This window comes from Ursus arctos, unplaced genomic scaffold (assembly GCF_023065955.2).
Source record: "Ursus arctos isolate Adak ecotype North America unplaced genomic scaffold, UrsArc2.0 scaffold_21, whole genome shotgun sequence".
NCBI lineage: Eukaryota > Metazoa > Chordata > Mammalia > Carnivora > Ursidae > Ursus > Ursus arctos.
This window is the reverse complement of record NW_026622886.1, coordinates 43,374,183-43,392,254: the sequence shown is the minus strand read 5'-3', so window position 1 is coordinate 43,392,254 and position 18,072 is coordinate 43,374,183. Positions and strand designations below refer to the sequence as shown.

The window sequence follows — 18,072 nt, the reverse complement described above, 5'->3', positions numbered from 1 at the left end:
GTGTAGGGTGAAGCCAGCATACATAAGGTAAGGCAATGAATAACCAAGGAGATGTAAGAATTCTCAGAGGAGATATTTGAGATCCAACCAGCAAGAAGAGAGTCTTCCTCGGTCATCAGAGGTATTTAATAGAGAACCCAAAAAGGTCAGACCTTAGTAATAGGGCTAAATTATCATGAGTGGAAAGTATTGTATACCTGCAGTGACAAAGTTTATTTTTTAAAGATTTATTTATTATTTTAGAGAGAGATTGGGGTGGAGGGGCAGAGGGAGAGAGAATCTCAAGCAGAGTCCCCACTGAGCACAGGGCCTGATAAGGGGCTTGATCGCATGACCCTGAGACCATGATCTGAGCTGAAATCAAGAGTCAGACACAACTGACTGAGCCACGCGGGCACCCCTACAATGAAAAAGTGTAAATACAAGTCTCAAAATATCAAGCTGATCTGCAAGAAATGTTTTTTTTAAAGATTTTATTTATTTATTTGACAGAGATAGAGACAGCCAGCGAGAGAGGGAACACAGGCAGGGGGAGTGGGAGAGGAAGAAGCAGGCTCATAGCGGAGGAGCCTGATGTGGGGCCCGATCCCATAACACCGGGATCACGCCCTGAGCCGGAGGCAGACGCTTAACCGCTGTGCCACCCAGGCGCCCCGATCTGCAAGAAATTTAACTTGCCTGTGAGAACAAGGACCCACACTCTTCAAAGGAAAACTACAAAATCTAGATGCTCAACAATATGAAATTCACAGGTTTACACGGGATATCAAATAGGAAAATGTGACCCATAACTAGGGAGAAATCAGTCAAAGGAAACATAATAAATGACTCAGATGAAGGAATTAACAGGTCAGGGATTTTAAACACCTCTTATACAAATATATATCACAGTCTAAATAGATTTAGACTGTCTGGGCATCCTGCCGAATAGCATATCCATCCATTGCATTGATGACATGCTGATCAGGCAGGATGAACAAGAGGCAGCTAACATACTGTAGTCTTTGATATGACACGTCCTCTGGAGAGTGGGAGATGGGCCCTAAGGAAATTCAGGGACTTGGCACTTCAGTAAAGGATGGTGGGGGTCCTGGGGTATGCCATGTCATTGCCTCCAAAGTAAAAACGAATGGCTGCATCTTGCTTTTCTTATTTAAAAAAAAAGGAAGCACAGTGCTTGTTTGACCTTTTTGCATGCTGTAGGCAACTTAATCGACCTAGGAATCCTGCCTCAGCCCGTATACTGTGTGGCATGAAAGGCTGCCAGCTTTGAGTGGGGCCTGGAGCAGGAAAGCACGCTGGAGCAGACCGGGCTAGCTAGCTACATCATCTGTGGGTCCTACTGTGAAATAAAAATGCAGGGGAAAAGTACCACTAAGGGTACTAAAGTATAAATTCTTTAAAAAATATTGTATTGCTAACAAAATGCAGTGGGGATTATAGTGATACATGAGTAACACCATAATCTGACAAACTACAATTAACATTTTTGGTGTTATAATTTATATATCCAATTAACACTCATACTTTATTAATGTGATATCTTGACTGCTAATATATTTTTTTCTGGCTTGCTTTCCTGTAAATTCATTTCTTAGGCCATCAAAATGTATACTTTTAGCAACTTCATTCGATATAATTAATAGTAATGTGTGGTTTTTTTTATGGTTTGTCCTCAGGTGTTTATTTGCAGGGTAAAAGATGGAGAAGAGGAAAATCTGAAATGGGCACAATTACACTCTCCCATTCCGAGTCCTGTAAGAGGAGGCAGGTGACTGGGCCGCTCAGGTACTCTGGGTCTGATCTTGGTAATGACCACCAGCACTCAGAGGAGGCCTGTGGAAAGAGGCCAGGCAGGCAGCCAGGAGCCCACCCTCCTCTGAGTGCTGGCAAGCAGCTGGCTCTCTCTTCCCAAGGGCTAGGGCACAGACTTTCCATCACAGTGTGACTGCCCAACGCTTGCACTCCATCCGGAATGGAATACCTGGTTTCTGATCTTGGTAATGACCACCAGCAATACTCACAGCATTTGAGGGGCCTGGGATATAATTTGACTCGTGGGATGCACTAACATTCAGAGGCCAGTGCTCCTCTGAGATACCATGGAAACATAACCTACCCAAGAATGGTAAGATGAGATGTCCCCAGGCTTCCAGAAGCCGCAACAGGATCCTATTCTTAAAGTCCCAATCACCTTTACCTCAAGCTTTTAAGAAGGTTGCTAACTTTTGAACTACTTTGGTCATTTAAAAAACAGCCTACACCCACATACTGTGTTGTTGAAGCCACTCAGACTTCTTCTGGGAGGGAGGAAGGGGACGCTAGGCCCCACAAGATTCTTGTGGAATAATTTTTCTAAAAACATGTAAATTTCAGGGTGCCTGGGTGGCTTAGTCTGTTAAGTGTCTGACTCTTGATCTCAGCACAAGTCTTGATCTCAGGGTCATGAGTTCAAGCCCCGCTTTGGGCTCCACACTGGGCATGGGACCTACTTACAAATAAAATAAAATAGGGGCTCCTTCATGGCTCAGTCAGTGGAGCGTCTGTATTTAGCTCAGGTCATGATCCCAGGGTCCTGGGACTGAGCCCTGTGTTGGGCTCCCTGCTTAGCAGGGAGTCTGCTTCTCCCTCTCCCTCTCCCTCTGTGATCTGTCTCGCTCTATCTCAAGTAAATAAATAAAGTCTTAAAAAAATAAAATAAATACATGTAAATCTTCCTATAGATCAGTTTTATTTAGATATGAATTTGATTTTAAATGTAAAGCACAAGTTATTGTAATTTTGCAATTGTAAAATTGTCACTGGTATAATAGTTACATTGTGATGTTTCCTTTGACATTTCCTGTAACTTGTAGAGGGTGCACAAGAAACCTCAAATGGGTTCAACCTTTAATATATGGTAGTTGAAGGTGCCTGTATAATCATTCGATCACTGTGTCTTCAATTACAAGGAAAAATTAATTTTAAATTGTTTTCATCATTAATAATTGGTTTGTCTGTAGTTTCACATGAAAATGGTGTTATTTTCATTTATAAGTTTGTGGATATTTGATTTGCCATGTTGCAGAAGTTTTCTAAACTCTTCGGAGAATTCTAAACTGTAAATTTTAATAATTCAAATAATTCTCTGATTTGCTTTATTTCAGTGTTCTCATGAACACATGTGCTTTTATTTTGTAATAATTTACTGACAAAGTGTATTGCCTGAAAGCTGGCAGTTCCCATCATAGCTTTCAAAGATTTGTGCAAATATCACAAAGATGAGATTTGGGGAGCAGATGGGGACCCCCACAGTAGGTCCAGCACTGACCTTGTGTAGAGCCCCTTTCCCTTCCTATTGCTGTTGCCACCACTGCTGCTTCTCCCGTGTTCTTTCTGCCATTGCTGCCATCAGTCTGGGCTCTGTTCTTTTTCTGGGTGCCTTGGGGCCCTGAGACTCTCTGACTGCCCTGAGGCGTGAGCATGTGACAATTGTGCATGACTTGGTGCATGACTCCTGCTTATTGTACTCCTTGTCCTGGTTTATCTCTTCTGCTCACGTACATGTCCCATTGGACTTTATTTTCAAAACACAAGTTCAAAGATAAAATTGTTAATAATTTCAAGCTGGTGACCACAAAGCCTAAGCCAAGTGTGGGGACCTTTTGAGAGAGGCTCTGTATAACTACAGGGTCCACATCTTGAAGTCCGTCCTGGTGGCAGATCCAGCCTGTGACACAAGGTACCCTTTTGCTTGGGCCATACACTCTGGCAGACCCTATGCTATCCCGGTTTCAGTGATGAGAAAAGATGCAACGTGGAACAAGCCCCAGTGGGGAAATTACCCCCAGACCCTCGGGTTTTGGGAGCAGGGTCATGTTATCTACAGCAGGAATTACATATCTTTTGAAAAACAGCTCCTGGTGTACTGAGCCCTGATAGAGATGGAATTCTTAGTCATGAGACACCAAATGATCATGCTTCCTGTACTGTCCATCATGAGTTGGGTCCTCTTGGGTCCCACCAAGTCAGAGTTGGTCAGGATCAGCGGTAATTTTACATGTGATGAACTGTTACATCTGGAACCAAACATGAGCAAGATCAGAGGGCATAAACAAGTGCATGAAAAGGTAGCCCAGACCCACAGTGCTCCTCATGGTTCCTGGAGTACCTGAAGGAGGAGGAGAAGGTCCGAGCTTGGTTTATGGATAAACAGCTTGGTGTATTGGTGCAGGATGGAAATGGATGGTGGGTTGCATTACAGCCTCACTCCGGGCCGGCCTTGAATGATAGCGGTAAGAGAAAACCATCCTAATGGGCAAGGCTTTGGTTGGTGCACCTGACCATCCGGTTTCTGAGATAAGGGAAGTGGTCTGCGGTTAGCATATATATGCATTCATTGGTAGTGGTAAATGACCTTGGCTGGTCCCATCATGAGTATGGAAGGAAAATGACCGGAAGATTAGGGATAGGGAGTTCTGAGGTAGAGGCCAAAGGATGGACACACAGGAATAGGCACAAAGTGTGAAGATCATTGTGTGACATATTTATGCTCACCAGAAAGCATTCACTGTGGAAGAGCTGCTGAACAACAAATTAGACAAAACAGCTTAGTCAGTTTAGGTTAGCCACCCTTTGTCAGCGGCTACCTAAATCCTGGCATGGTAGGCACCTCACGCTCAAAGAATGTCACGTGAGTACGGGTGGGAAAGCAGAAGTTTGGCTCCCAGCTGATATGCATTGAGCAATCACAATTTTTTACTATTACAAAGAAAAGGTTATATTCGGTCACTTTGAAATCTAGTGTAACAATAATTAATTAGGCAGTAGTCAGATCTCCAAAATTCCTCTAGGCACTCACATTTTATGATTTAAATGTCATTCATCATTGGGGGCGCCTGGGTGGCACAGCGGTTAAGCGTCTGCCTTCGGCTCAGGGCGTGATCCCGGCGTTCTGGGATCGAGCCCCACATCAGGCTCTTCCGCTATGAGCCTGCTTCTTCCTCTCCCACTCCCCCTGCTTGTGTTCCCTCTCTCGCTGGCTGTCTCTATCTCTGTCAAATAAATAAATAAAATCTTTAAAAAAAATAAATGTCATTCATCATTAATAGCCTTTGTTTATTGACTGTCTATGTCTTACTATGTATTTCCTAAGGTCTGTCTAAGGCTTGATGGTTTTTAAAAGTACTAAAATCCCTTGTTTACCTGGCATCCCAACTTTTTGGATTGAAAAATATGAGTCTTCTTCATGTATAGTTATTAAACTGAGAATAGAGATTGTATTGTAGTCCAAGGATATAAATAAATTCTAATCAGCAAAAAGAAAGAGTAAAAATGAGCATCCATGAGCAGAAGCTGAAGCCCAGCAGTGACCTTTTGAATTCCTCTTATGTTTGGGAATGAGTAATCCCTGAAGGATTAGAGTGAAAGATTAAATGCTAGATTTTAGAAATCAGCCATTCCAAGCATAATTAAAGCTTTCATCATAGCAGTTCAGTATTTATGTGTGTGCCTGAATGTGCTGAAAAAAATTATCAAATTATCAAAAATGTTGAGAGTCTTGTTAAGGTGGGTTTTTTTTTTTTTAAGATTTTATTTATTTATTTGCTAGAGCGAGAGAGCGAGCACTAGAGGGGACAGGGTCAGAGGGAGAAGCAGGCTCCCGGCTAATGGGGGAGCCCAATGCAGGACTCAATCCTGGGACTCTGGGATCATGACTTGAGCCGAAGGCAGATGCTTTAACCTACTGAGCTACCCAGGCGTCCAAAGTAGTTTTTTTTTTCTTTTTCTTTTTGTTTCTGTTTTGTTTTTATTTTTTTTTTTAAGATTTTATTTATTTATGTGACAGAGAGACAGCCAGTGAGAGAGGGAACACAGCAGGGGAGTGAGAGAGGAAGAAGCAGGCTCCCAGCGGAGGAGCCCGATGTGGGACTCGATCCCGGAACGCCGGGATCACGCCCCGAGCCGAAGGCAGACGCTTTATTTAACGACTGCGCTACCCAGGCGCCCCTTGTTTTGTTTTGTTTTTAAACAAGCTTTAATTCACTTTATTTTTTGTTAGGTAGTTTTAAATGGTGGGTATCAGAAGGTTATCGATAAGACCCTGATAACTGTTTGGAAGTAATTTAAATGTTCATAGCCTGTAGCTTGTGCACTAGTTTCACATAAATTGTATTCTGTAGATTTTAGTAAATTGTACTCAACTTAGACATAGATGCTTCTTAGCTCCTTGTAAATGTAATGCAGCACTAGATCTTGTATCTGGTATAAAATAATTAGTATGATTATTTAAATAAAACTAAGGTTCTTTTTTTTTTTTAAAGATTGTATTTATTTATTTGACAGAGATAGAGACAGCCAGCAAGAGAGGGAACACAAGCAGGGGGAGTGGGAGAGGAAGAAGCAGGCTCATAGCAGAGGAGCCTGATGTGGGGCTCGATCCCATAACGCCGGGATCACGCACTGAGCCGAAGGCAGACGCTTAACCGTTGTGCCACCCAGGCGCCCCTAAAACTAAGGTTCTAAACAAGTTGAAATACTGATGATTATCAGTAGCATAATTAACCATAGTAAATTTAATTTTAGCTATTACCTTTAGTCATGATCAGTTTGAAATCATATTCTGTGAGACCATTAGTTCTCTTATACTCAATTAATTGGCTTTAGAGCTTCAGGGAATTCACCTGGGGCCTTCCAGTCACCAAGAAGCCGTAATGTAAGATCCAAAATGGACTGCTCTTTGCTAACAACACTTCTAAGATTCTTTTCAATGAGAATCTTTTTTCATAGGAAAGCAGGTAGTTGGTTGGTCTTTTGTCTAGTGTGATGAGCGTACATCAGTGAACAAAACAGACAAAAATTCTTTTCTTACCAAGCTCACATTTTACTGGCAGAAGATAGATAATAAGTCAGTAGTTGATATAGTATATTGGAAGGTAGAGTGTATTATAGAAAAAAAGAGAATAAGGAGGGGGAATAAGGGAGGGTAGGGATCCACAGTTTCAAATAGGGTGGTTAGACCCACTGAGAAGATGACATTTAAGCAGAGACTTGACTCTGGTGAGGTAAGAGTCACGTGCATACCTGGGGGATGATCACTTCAACACATGGAAGGATCTTGAATCTGCTTTCCTTGTTATCTTTTATTTTGCCAATTTCCTCTCCTCGTGTGATTTGGTACTGATGGGAAACGAGAAATAATTTTTGAAGTTCTGATTAATTTAGAAATGTTGACTGTCAATGACCTATTGTGTTTACTGGTCTCGTTCACTTGGAATAGCTTCATCCACAGGTCCTGATAGAGATACCCAACATGAGGTGCTGAAGACTATTAATCACATCTTTTACTGGATGGAGTTAGAGAAAGGGCTGGGGAGTCAAATAAGAAAAGAGATCCAATTTCAGTGTTTCCCTTTATGAAAGTCCTGCTTGTTGCAAAGTTTGGCATATGAAAGTAGGCTCCCAGGACTCTATTCAAAGCTGGAAACAATAATTAAAAAAAAAAAGCTCAAAAGACTAAATAATTTCAATTTTTTCTATTTCATACATTTTAAAATTAAATAGATATAGTAGTAGTTAATACAGTTATAAAACCATAAAATAATATTTCTAGAATAATTTCAAATTCTGGATACCTAAGGGAAAAGTCATTAACATTTTGCTTTTCTTATATTAACTCCAATTTCAAAAAGGGTCTTATTGTTCTCGCGCTGTTTACAAGTATTGTGGTGGTAGTGCCAAGAGACATCAGGTTTTTTTACCTGTAGGGTCAGGCTCTATTATGAAAGTGCCTTGAGAAGTAAAAGTGTGCTGAACAAACATAAAGCACCATCATTGTTCACTAGGTACATTATGGCTCCTTTTAGAAATATGGCAAATATTTAATAGTGCTAGGAAATAGACAAATACGTATTCATCCATAATGGAATATGTATTTATCCATGATGAAAACCAGACACTTTATGCTTTAAGAGAAATTCACTTTATTCTTTGTGATGGGCAGTAATTTAGCCTCTCTGTGCCTCAGCTCCCTCATCTGAAAAGTGAGGATAAAATAGCACTTACCTTTGTAACCATGTATGGTGAGGGACGTTAACTAGACTTATCCTAGTGATCATTTGGAAATATACTCAAATACTGAAGTGTTGTACACCTGAAATTAACTTAAAAAAATTTTTTTATTTATTTGTCAGAAAGAGAGGGAGAGTGAGCAGAAGCAGGGGGAGTGGCAGGCTTCCCACTGAGGAAGGAGCTGATGCTGGGCTCCATCACAGGACCCTGGGGTCATGACTTGAGCCGAAGACAGACCCTTAACTGAGCCACCAGGCACCTCTGAGCCACCAGGCACCTCTGAAACTAACTTAATGTTATGTCAATTATACCTCAATAAAAAAAAAGTACTATTTACCTGCTTCATAAGGTTAAAGTGAGAATTAAATAGGATAATTTGTGCAAAGAACGAAGAACAGTTTCTGGCACACAAAAAAGTGCTCAAAAACTGAAAATTGTTATTAAATTCACAAAAATACATACAGTGGAGAGGCATCTCAGAGTTCTTCCATTGAGATCTAATGTAAAGATACATCTTTCAGGATATCACGTGAACTTTTGATTTTTCTGTCAGAATCAGCAATGTCTATTTATTGGTTTGGCCATCTCATGGACATTTATCAAAACCCTCATTCTCTGTGAGGTCTCGTGCCTGGGAATTAGTTGATCTTAATCTAGCACTTTATTTTTCACTGATGGATTAAAGTTCACAGCGTTATTAAATCTCAAGTATATGCCAAGTCTTCGGAAAGGTTATTGTCAGAAAGTAAGGGCGCCTTGAAAGGGGCCCAGATCAGGTGGGAAGGTGGAAAGGGCTGGGCATTGTGCCCGGCCTATGCGAAGACTATCCCGGCCTCGGACTATTGAGTGGCATTTAGAACTCTCCCCGGCATGATTTCTAGCTGATGACTGAATAGGATGCAAGAGTTACCCTCTTTTTGAATTAAATCACGTGCTTAAAAGTGAAGGTGGCCAGAACGCCCTCCCCCTCCGGCTGAGGGCTGCTTCGTCCTGATGTGCTCTGGCCACATCCTCCTTGAGGCGGATCAGATAGCGCTCCCAGGAGAAGTGGGGCCTCACCTGCTGCAGGTGTCCCTATGTAGTCCGGAGGCGTGGCCGCACCCCACCCCGCCCCTCCGCTCTTCGGGGACTGGGCTGCGGGGCCGCCGCTCCGGTGCCTGAAGCGGGGAGGTCTGGCGACTCGGGGATTTGGGGCGGACTGGTGCGGCGCCCGGCCGCAGGCACCCCCGGCGCCGATGAGGCCGCGCCTCCTCCCGGAACTGGTCCGCGCGGCAGGGCGGGAGGAGCCGCAGGAGCCGGGCTATCGCACGCCGCGGGCCATGGAGGTCCTTCCCGCAGGCGGGGGCCGGATGGGGCGCCCGGAGCCCAGGGCAGGGCCGGAGGACGCGGCGGTGGAGGCGGTTCCCGGAGTGCCCCGAGCCCCGTGCGTGCGAGGGGCGCCCCCGGCGGAGCGGCCTCGGGGCTCCCGGGACTCCTGGGAGGCTGAGGAGGACCTGGAGTCCGGCGAGCCGCGGGACGGCCGGACGAGCCGCACGGCGTCCCTGGTGAGCGGGCTGCTCACCGAGCTGTACAGCTGCGCGGAGGAGGAGGAAGCGGCGGGCAGGGGCCGCGGGCCCGGGGGTCGCCAACGGCGCCGCGACAGCCTCGACAGCTCCACGGAGGCTTCCGGCTCCGACGTGTTCCTGGGCGGCCGCGGCAGCGCCGGCGACTCCCGCGTGCTGCAGGAGCTGCAGGAGCGGCCGAGCCAGCGGCACCAGATGCAGTACCTGCGGCAGAAAGGTGAGCGCCGCGGCCGGGGGCTCTGGGGGGCTGCCCGGAGCCCGGCCCCACCGCGCCCGCTTGCGCTCCAGCGCTTACCTGGGCACACCTGGCTGAGCCGCCGAGCGCTCAGACAGTACGTCTGGGGCGTCTCCTCTGACCTGCCGCTAGTGCCCACAGCGTCACCGATTCATGACTGAACTTAGTGCTTACTATCCCTCCACCCCCATTCCCTCTCGAGTTGTCCGGTGGAACCTCAGTGGGTGGGGGTGGTAGCGGCGGGTCTCCACTCCTCACCCCGCCATGTGTCTGTGGAGGCCCAAAGGGAGAGGCAGGCCACCGTCTGATTTCACCAGAACAGCTGTTAGGACGGGTTTGGAGTTTCTGATACGTGTATCAGAAGTTACCTAGAGGGCGCGCGGACAAGAGAGGCGACTCCTGCGGCTTTTTTTTTTTTTTTTTCCTCTTCCCCGAATCCGCCCTCCCCTGCCCACAGCCCTAGGATAGTGTTTCACTAGTGAGGCAGAATAATTCGATAATGCAGTTTCTAAGCAGAGCGGATGAATTCCATTTCTGCCAGCCTGTCTGGCTTCAGGAAGCTCGTTAGGTGGATTTTTTTTCCCTCTGGGTGGAGGATTAGCGGAGGGCCCTACTGTGTTGGCACTATCACGGGATTTGACTGCTGGTACCTTCAGTTGGAAAGGGCGATCTGAAAATGGCCTTGTTTTCGGTGGGGAGAGGCTAATTTGGTATTTCTTTTGTTATCAGACTCTGATGCTCACGTCCTAATTGAGATCCCCCCCCCCCCCGTTCATAATAGTTTGCCTTTCAGGCACTCACACAGTTATTACAGTTGTCTTTTTTATGGGCATATCAAGACTTCAATTTACAAAATGAAGTGGGAAGTGGAAAACAGATGCTAAGTCACCATAACATTTTTTGCATTAATGTCCTTGTGCTAAATTACCAGGAGAGGGAGGAAGGAGAGGAAACTATAGAATGGTCTCCTGTCTCCTAATTGTAATCAGTCTAGCTGGTGCCAGAGGGGGAAACACACACACCAGAAAAGGAATAAATCTGTCTGCTTTCTCAAATCTATGTAAACAGCATTCAACTTCCTCTTTTGGCTTCCTAGCAAAGGTTTTTTTTTTCCCCCAGCTGATTGTTACAAATGGCTTCCACCTTCCTCCCCCTGCCTAGGACTTTGCCTGGAATAGTGCCATTTCATTTTATACAGTTACTTGGCTGTTCTCAGAGTGTCTGTTTATGCCAGAGTTCCGTAAGGTGATAGTTCTTTCAGAATCTAACAAAGTCAATTTTGAAGAATTATGATTTGGCTTTCTGTTTTTACAACAATGTTCACTTTTCATTACTGAGCAAATTCTGGGGATTGGTAATTTCCTTTTGGAAGAGGAAATTTGGCAAGCTAAATTGTAAAGAAGAGGTAACAGTACAGCTTTGCACGTGGATTTCAAACCAGTGACCACTCTATTAATTCATTAAGACCTCTAAGAGTCTGTTTTTTTCCAAGTTTCAGTCTTACTGCATGGTTAGTTGCCTGCTACCCTTTCTTTCCTTTAAATCAACCCTATTAGAATGAACAAAAGTGCCATATTCTAATAATGTTACACACAGACACCCCTTTATTGATGAACATCATTAGAATAGTAAGAATAGGGGTGCCTGGGTGGCTCAGTCGGTTAAGCGTCTGCCTTCAGCTCAGGTCATGATCTCAGGGTTCTGGGATTGAGCCCTGTGTCGGGCTCCCTGCTCAGCAGGGAGTCTGCTTCTCCCTCTCCCTCTGCCCCTCTGCCTGCTTGTGCGTGCACTCTCTCTCTCTCTCTCAAGTAAATAAATAAAATCTTAAAAAGAAGAGTATTAAGAATAAAGAAACAGGTGGAAGCACCTGAAAACAGCTGCCTGCATTAATAATTTTATAGTTTATTAGATTACTTGATTTTATTCAGGGTCAAAAAATGTCCCTGCTAACATAATGCTTAGTAAGAATTTCATATAATGCAGGTAATTGGTGTGTTAATTCACTCTTCTCTCTATTAGGAATTTTGCTGTAGCACCTATTTATAGATGTTTGGCATGTGTGGATCCTTCATTTACGTGCGGCATGAAAATGATTTCTCAGGAAATCTTGGCTCTCTTCTCAGCATTTTCATAAAGGAGGTGGACTTTGAGGTCAGAATGCTGGAGCTGATATCCTGCCACTGTTCATTACTAGCCGTGTGACCTTGGGCAAGCTTTTTAACCTTTCTGTCTCTCATTTTCTTCCCTTGCAGCTGGGGATAATAATAACCTAACCCGAGAGAGGGCTGTGGTGATAATTATATAAGTTTTTGTGTGCAAAATGCTCAACAAATGTTAGATACTATTTTTATTATTATCACATACACCAGAATGCCTTGGAGAGGAGGTTGTCCACTGCTTGTCAGTTGATGATCGCACTTTTGCTCGTTTATTTAACACTCATTTAACAGCAAAAGTGGCTGAGGCGGTAAGGCATACAAGGATAAAGGAGAGCTTCTTTCTGTCTTCAGGATGCTTGTATATCGGCACATATTGCTGTAGAAGACACTTGTAACTCACCTCTGAAGATTTTTCGCATATTGGACAATACATACACTTCAGAGAATCACAGAACTGTAGGTTCCTTAACAGTCACTAAAAATGACTCTTTGTTGGAAGAAATCTATAATGTAAATGCAAGATGATGATATTCCTACCCGTTTTCTTTCTGGAAGGAAAAATTTTAAACATTCAAAGAAAGGCTCTCTGCTCTATGGAAGGAATCTAGGAATGAAGAGCCCTCTCATCTCTTTCTTATAGTTTGTTTCCATATTTAATTGTCCTTAGAGCACAAATACTATCATTTAACCTAAATGTGCTCTTACTTCCCACTATATACCGCCATGTTTAAACTCAAGGTAAGAAAAATAACTGGCCTTTGGTCTCTTCCTCATAGTAGTCCTTTATTCTTACTTTAGTGTTATTTGTATTGATGTTTATAAAGACTATTCACATTTGTTTCTCAGAATTATCTTGTATGCTAAGCAGAATTTGAGACTCAGAGCACTACCTTGTCTAAGATCACAAAGGTAGTTGCTTGATCCAAAGAGAATTTGCATTTTTAAGGTTAAATACATTTTCCATGATGTGGTCAAATATGACTGCTGTTAAAGCACCCCCTTGCACTTCTGTTACACAGACCCCCAAAGTTCATTTTCTTTGACCTCTGGATTTTTTTTTTTTTTTTTTTTTTTTTTGCCTTTGAACACTTCTTTTGTTCTCTTCTGGTCCTTGCTAGTTTCTCCAAATCCCACACAGGACCTTTAATGAGGGCCTAGCTAATGCCAAGTTGAGTGGAAGCTTCTTGCCTGACTGGCAGGTCACACTGTAGTGACTAATGATAATATTGAGTGACAAATAGGGGTGCCTGGGCGGCTCAGTCAGTAAAGTGTCTGCCTTTGGCTCAGGTCGTGATCCCAGCGTCCTGGGATCAAGCCCTGTGTTGGGAACCTGCTTCTCCCTCTCCCTCTGCCCCTACCCCCACTCATGCTCTCTCTGTCTCTGTCTCTCTATCAAATAAATAATGAATTCTTTTTAAAAAAGTGTGATAAACAGAACTCCCAAATTGTAATGATTATTCATACAAAGTTTGTGGATAGTTTTGCTTCCCAAATCTTTTTTCACATGTGGAAAAACAGCTGTTGGTAATATTAATGTTATGAATGTAGACTTATCCTTAATTTATCCATTTAAAGGAAAAGTATTTTCTATCATATTTGAAAAATTACTGAGTTTCTAAAATGAAATATTGTACCTAATAGTCAAGTTATTGGAAGACTGTATATTTAAAACAAAACCAATATTATTATATTCATCTACATTAGAAAATGTGGTTCTATTATTATTTTTAACTGATCATGTACAAACATGTGAGTGCTTTTAAAAACATTTGTTATCAACTATTAGGTTTATCATTGATGTGACCGACTCAAAAGGATTCTTTTCTTGTAAGCTTACCATCTGAGCACTTTAATGATACAAAATATACATGCCAATTTTCAGGCAATGAAAGGTAAATTTGTAACCAGAGCTAAATATGACAAGAGTCTTTGCTTACGTGTTGCAAGTAGCCTCAAGGATAAAATTTATCTTTTTTTTTTTTTTTTTTAAGATTTATTTATTTATTTATTTAACAGAGACAGCCAGCGAGAGAGGGAACACAAGCAGGGGGAGTGGGAGAGGAAGAAGCAGGCTCACAGCAGAGGAGCCTGATGCGGGGCTCGATCCCAGAACGCCGGGATCACGCCCTGAGCCGAAGGCAGGCGCTTAACCACTGTGCCACCCAGGCGCCCCAAGGATAAAATTTATCTTACAGTATTTGTTTCAGTGACAGGGCAGGAAATGCTTGAGTGACTTATTTGATCAGAATATCTCAGCTGGGGCCGCCTATGTTGCTCAGTGGGTTAAGTGTCTGCCTTGTCTCAGGTCGTGATCTTGGGGTCCTGGGATAGAGCCCCACTTTGGGTTCCCTCCTGGGGAAGAAAGGGGACTTGGCTTCTTCCTCTCCCTCTGCCCCTCCCCCCACCGCTCGGGCTTTCTTTCTCTCTCTGTCTCTCTCAAATAAATAAAATCTTAAAAAAAAAAAATCTCAGCTGAATACATACAGGTAATCCTGGGTAAGAACCCAGAATTACTTGGTTTAAATGGATGTTCTAGATGTTTATCCTACGATTAATATTACATTGGAATTTATATTCCTCTCTGGATATTTATGTCCTTTTTCTTTTTCTTTACTGATAGACATTAATGAACTGAAGACAATCCTTCGAGAGCTAAAGTACAGAATTGGCATTCAATCAGCAAAGTTACTTCGGCAGCTGAAGCAAAAAGACAGGCTTCTGCACAAAGTACAGAGAAACTGTGATATTGTGACTGCATGCTTGCAGGCTGTGTCCCAGAAGCGAAGTAAGTATGGGAGTGCGGGTTAGCCCTTTTGCCACACGTGTCTGGAATGTTAGTGGAGCTGAGCCGGTAGTCGTGTTTTTGACTATATCACAGAGTTTTAAATGGAAGCTTATAGCCTCAGAACCAAGAACTACGAACAACTCAAGTTTCCTAGTTTTTTGGTTGCAATGTATAGTGCATGTCTGATGTTACAAGCCTAGTTTAATCTGGATTTGAAGTAGTACTTCATTTTGACAATGGTTATTTTTTACCTGATGCTAAATAAGGACTAAAATCTTTATTTTTTGAATTGCATCAAATAGACACCACCTAAAAAAAGCATATCTTCGTTCTCTTATGCTGTGTCACTCAAATAAGTACATTAAAAATTGGCTTAAAAGAAGGACACTTTTGTAACAGGGTCTTACAACTTGCTTTGAAGTCTAAAAAGGACAAAATATTTTAACAAATTAAATCCGTCTCCTGGGCCGTCCATTCATAGCTAAGAGCTGTGTGGTTTGTTAATTGTTAAAATGTTAAATCACTGATCCATGTTAAATTCTAGATATAAAACACGTGAATTAATTTTTTAATTCTCCATGCAGTAGTTTTATGTTTTCTTCTGCTAACATGTCTTTATTTTTGTTTTGTATTCTTTATTAACATGCAGCACGGCAGAACTCTATGTTCAGGTATGGCAAATAGAGGCGCCAATGATGTTTTGCTAAAATGCCTATGACAGCTTTTTAGGTGCATGTGAAAGTTGCCTTACTTTGTTTCTTTACCCTGTCACATTTTATATATAAAGTGATACCTTTTGTAGTTTTTTTTTTAATTCCAAATTAAGATGTGTTTGTTTTCATAAAGCAATTTTCAGGGCTTGATGAGTTTCAGATACTAAAATTAATGGCTTCAGTTCCATTCTTCTGTTTATTATTAAATGTAAATACCACCCTTTCTTCCCCCTGTTTTATTATATCACTGTTTGTCAGCCCCACCCAAATTATTATTCTTGCTGTTTACTAAAGAAGACGTCAACCTAATGTATATTAAACAGAATGTTGCTTAATTATTATAATGATATAACGGCCCATACAGAGAGCAGGGGTGTCATTGAATAAGGTTTTCTCCAGAGCCAGACGCTTGTCTGAAATAGCTAGAGAAGGAGAATACATATGTAGATATACATAGATATACATCTACGTATATTTATTTATGTCTGTCTATAAAAAGTTAGCCTGTATTGTAGGTAGTTGATATTTTTCCATGGATTCTGATAGATTCCCAAGTGTCTAGTAAAAATGCTGTTATTTTCCCCTTTTATTTTGAAATACCTTGATTTTTCTTTTTTTTTTTTCAACTATGTTTTCATCTACCCATTATTATTGTTTTTACCAGAAGTTAAAAGCATGAAGAGGTAAATGCCTGGAGTTTGGATGTGTGGGGAAGTCTAAGGGGGGAGACAGAGAGGAATGTCTGACTGGCCCAGGATCAGGGGTTGATAATTACCAGGGACTGATAACCGATCAGAGTTTGAATTTACTTGACTGATAAAAGGACGGGCATTTGTGTCTTTTTAGAAAAAAATGTGTTCACAAGCACCTAATTCAATCTGTGAATTTGTGAATGCAGACTTCTTAACGTGTTTTAGAGTTTGTCTCTTTAAATCTAGCCACAGTTTTGTACTTCAGAGAGTATGGGATTAATACCTCTTAACCCTGGGAGCTGAATTATCACCTTGGTAATAAGACTTAACTAAATGGAACAGAATGTTTTTTGTTGAATCAAGAAAGGACAATGGATCAGAATTATCATTCTCATCATACGATATTATATTATGATGTAGACATTGTTCAAAATTTGACTGAATGGTTATTCCTCCAGAGGTTAGAGGTTTTGGGACTCAGTGTCTGATTCCCATAGTTGCACATTTTGCTTCTTTCCTCAAAGTCATCTAATAGATACATTTGATTAGAACTCTTAAAGAATTTAGATTTCACTATTCTACACTGAATAAATGGGCTTTCATTTTAGTAGTGATCGGCAGTGATGCGTTTAAATACAACATGCATGTTGACTTCTTTGTATTTAATACGCAAAAGTCCACAAAACCCCCGTTTCTCCTTCTATATATGGATCCAGTGCTTATAATTCTTTCCGTAAGTGATGTTCCCCCTTCCATAACATGTTATAATATAGAACTATTTTAATCTTCAATCAAAAGGGTCATTTCCTGTTGATACACCAAAGGAGATATAACGATTTCATAAGTACGTGTGGATTATGAACAAAAATGACTAGATCGTTTTTATTTTGAACACGTATGATGTAACTGCCTGGATTTTATGGTTTCCTACACCAAGCCTTATGATAGAATCCCTTTATTTAAAACAGGGGTGGGAATCAGAAGAGCAGAATCACTATTTGCCTTGTAGAAATGCAGATTTTCTCCCTATATTTAACTGTCTATCTAAGGATAACCATGGTATAACCAATTTAATATTATATAATAAAATTAACGATAAGAATGGTAGCGACTATCACTGTTCATCAAGTGCATGGAGGTGTGCCGGAAAATCCGCCTCATGGCTTCAAGACAATGAGAAGAATAAGATGTGTTTGGCCAGGAGTTTGATTCTGATCTCAAGATTTTTAAGTGATTGGCTTATCTTATGATTTAACTATTTTTTTCCTGAAGGCAGAAGGGACGTCCTCTTAATTAGCAGCATTTCCTAATTTTACAATTTTCTGCATTGGTGTAGTAAATACTTATGTTGTTTATGCTGGTTAAGTTTGTGAAATGGAGTATAAATCAAGTGATAAAATCTAGCTGTCATTGGAAAACTGTGGTAAGAGAAAAGGGTGGGAAAACTGTGAATGTTTATGGAAGTATTGTCTTTATTTTAGCCTTGTCAATAAGAACAGGAATCTTTTTTTTTTTAAAGATTTTATTTATTTATTTGACAGAGAGAGAGACAGCCAGTGAGAGAGGGAACACAAGCAGGGGGAGTGGGAGAGGAAGAAGCAGGCTCCCAGCGGAAGAGCCTGATGTGGGGGCTCGATCCCACAGCCCTGGGATCACGCCCTGAGCCGAAGGCAGACGCTTAACGACTGAGCCACCCAGGCACCCCAAAAACAGGAATCTTAAACAGCTTATAGCCTCATTCGATTGATGTGTCTACTCTGGCATCTTGATAATAATGTGATTAAATCTTGCTATCTATCATAAATGCCTGGCAGACACTGACACTTGTCAAATAGTCAGTGGTCCTTGTTCTTCTTTTGCTATGGTTGTCTTCTCTA

General features: G+C 42.0%; 1 protein-coding gene across 1 annotated transcript in view; it reads left to right on the top strand.

Moving 5' to 3' along the window:
- The first annotated feature begins 7,609 nt into the window (after positions 1 to 7,609).
- TBC1D30 (TBC1 domain family member 30) overlaps positions 7,610 to 18,072 on the top strand; it is a 79,522-nt gene continuing 69,059 nt past the window's right edge. Inside the window, exons 1-2 of the mRNA XM_026500102.4 lie at positions 7,610 to 9,828; positions 14,626 to 14,790. Coding sequence (XP_026355887.2) covers positions 9,285 to 9,828; positions 14,626 to 14,790 — 709 coding nt within the window. The 5' untranslated portion in view covers positions 7,610 to 9,284. The remainder of the gene's footprint in view (positions 9,829 to 14,625; positions 14,791 to 18,072) is intronic.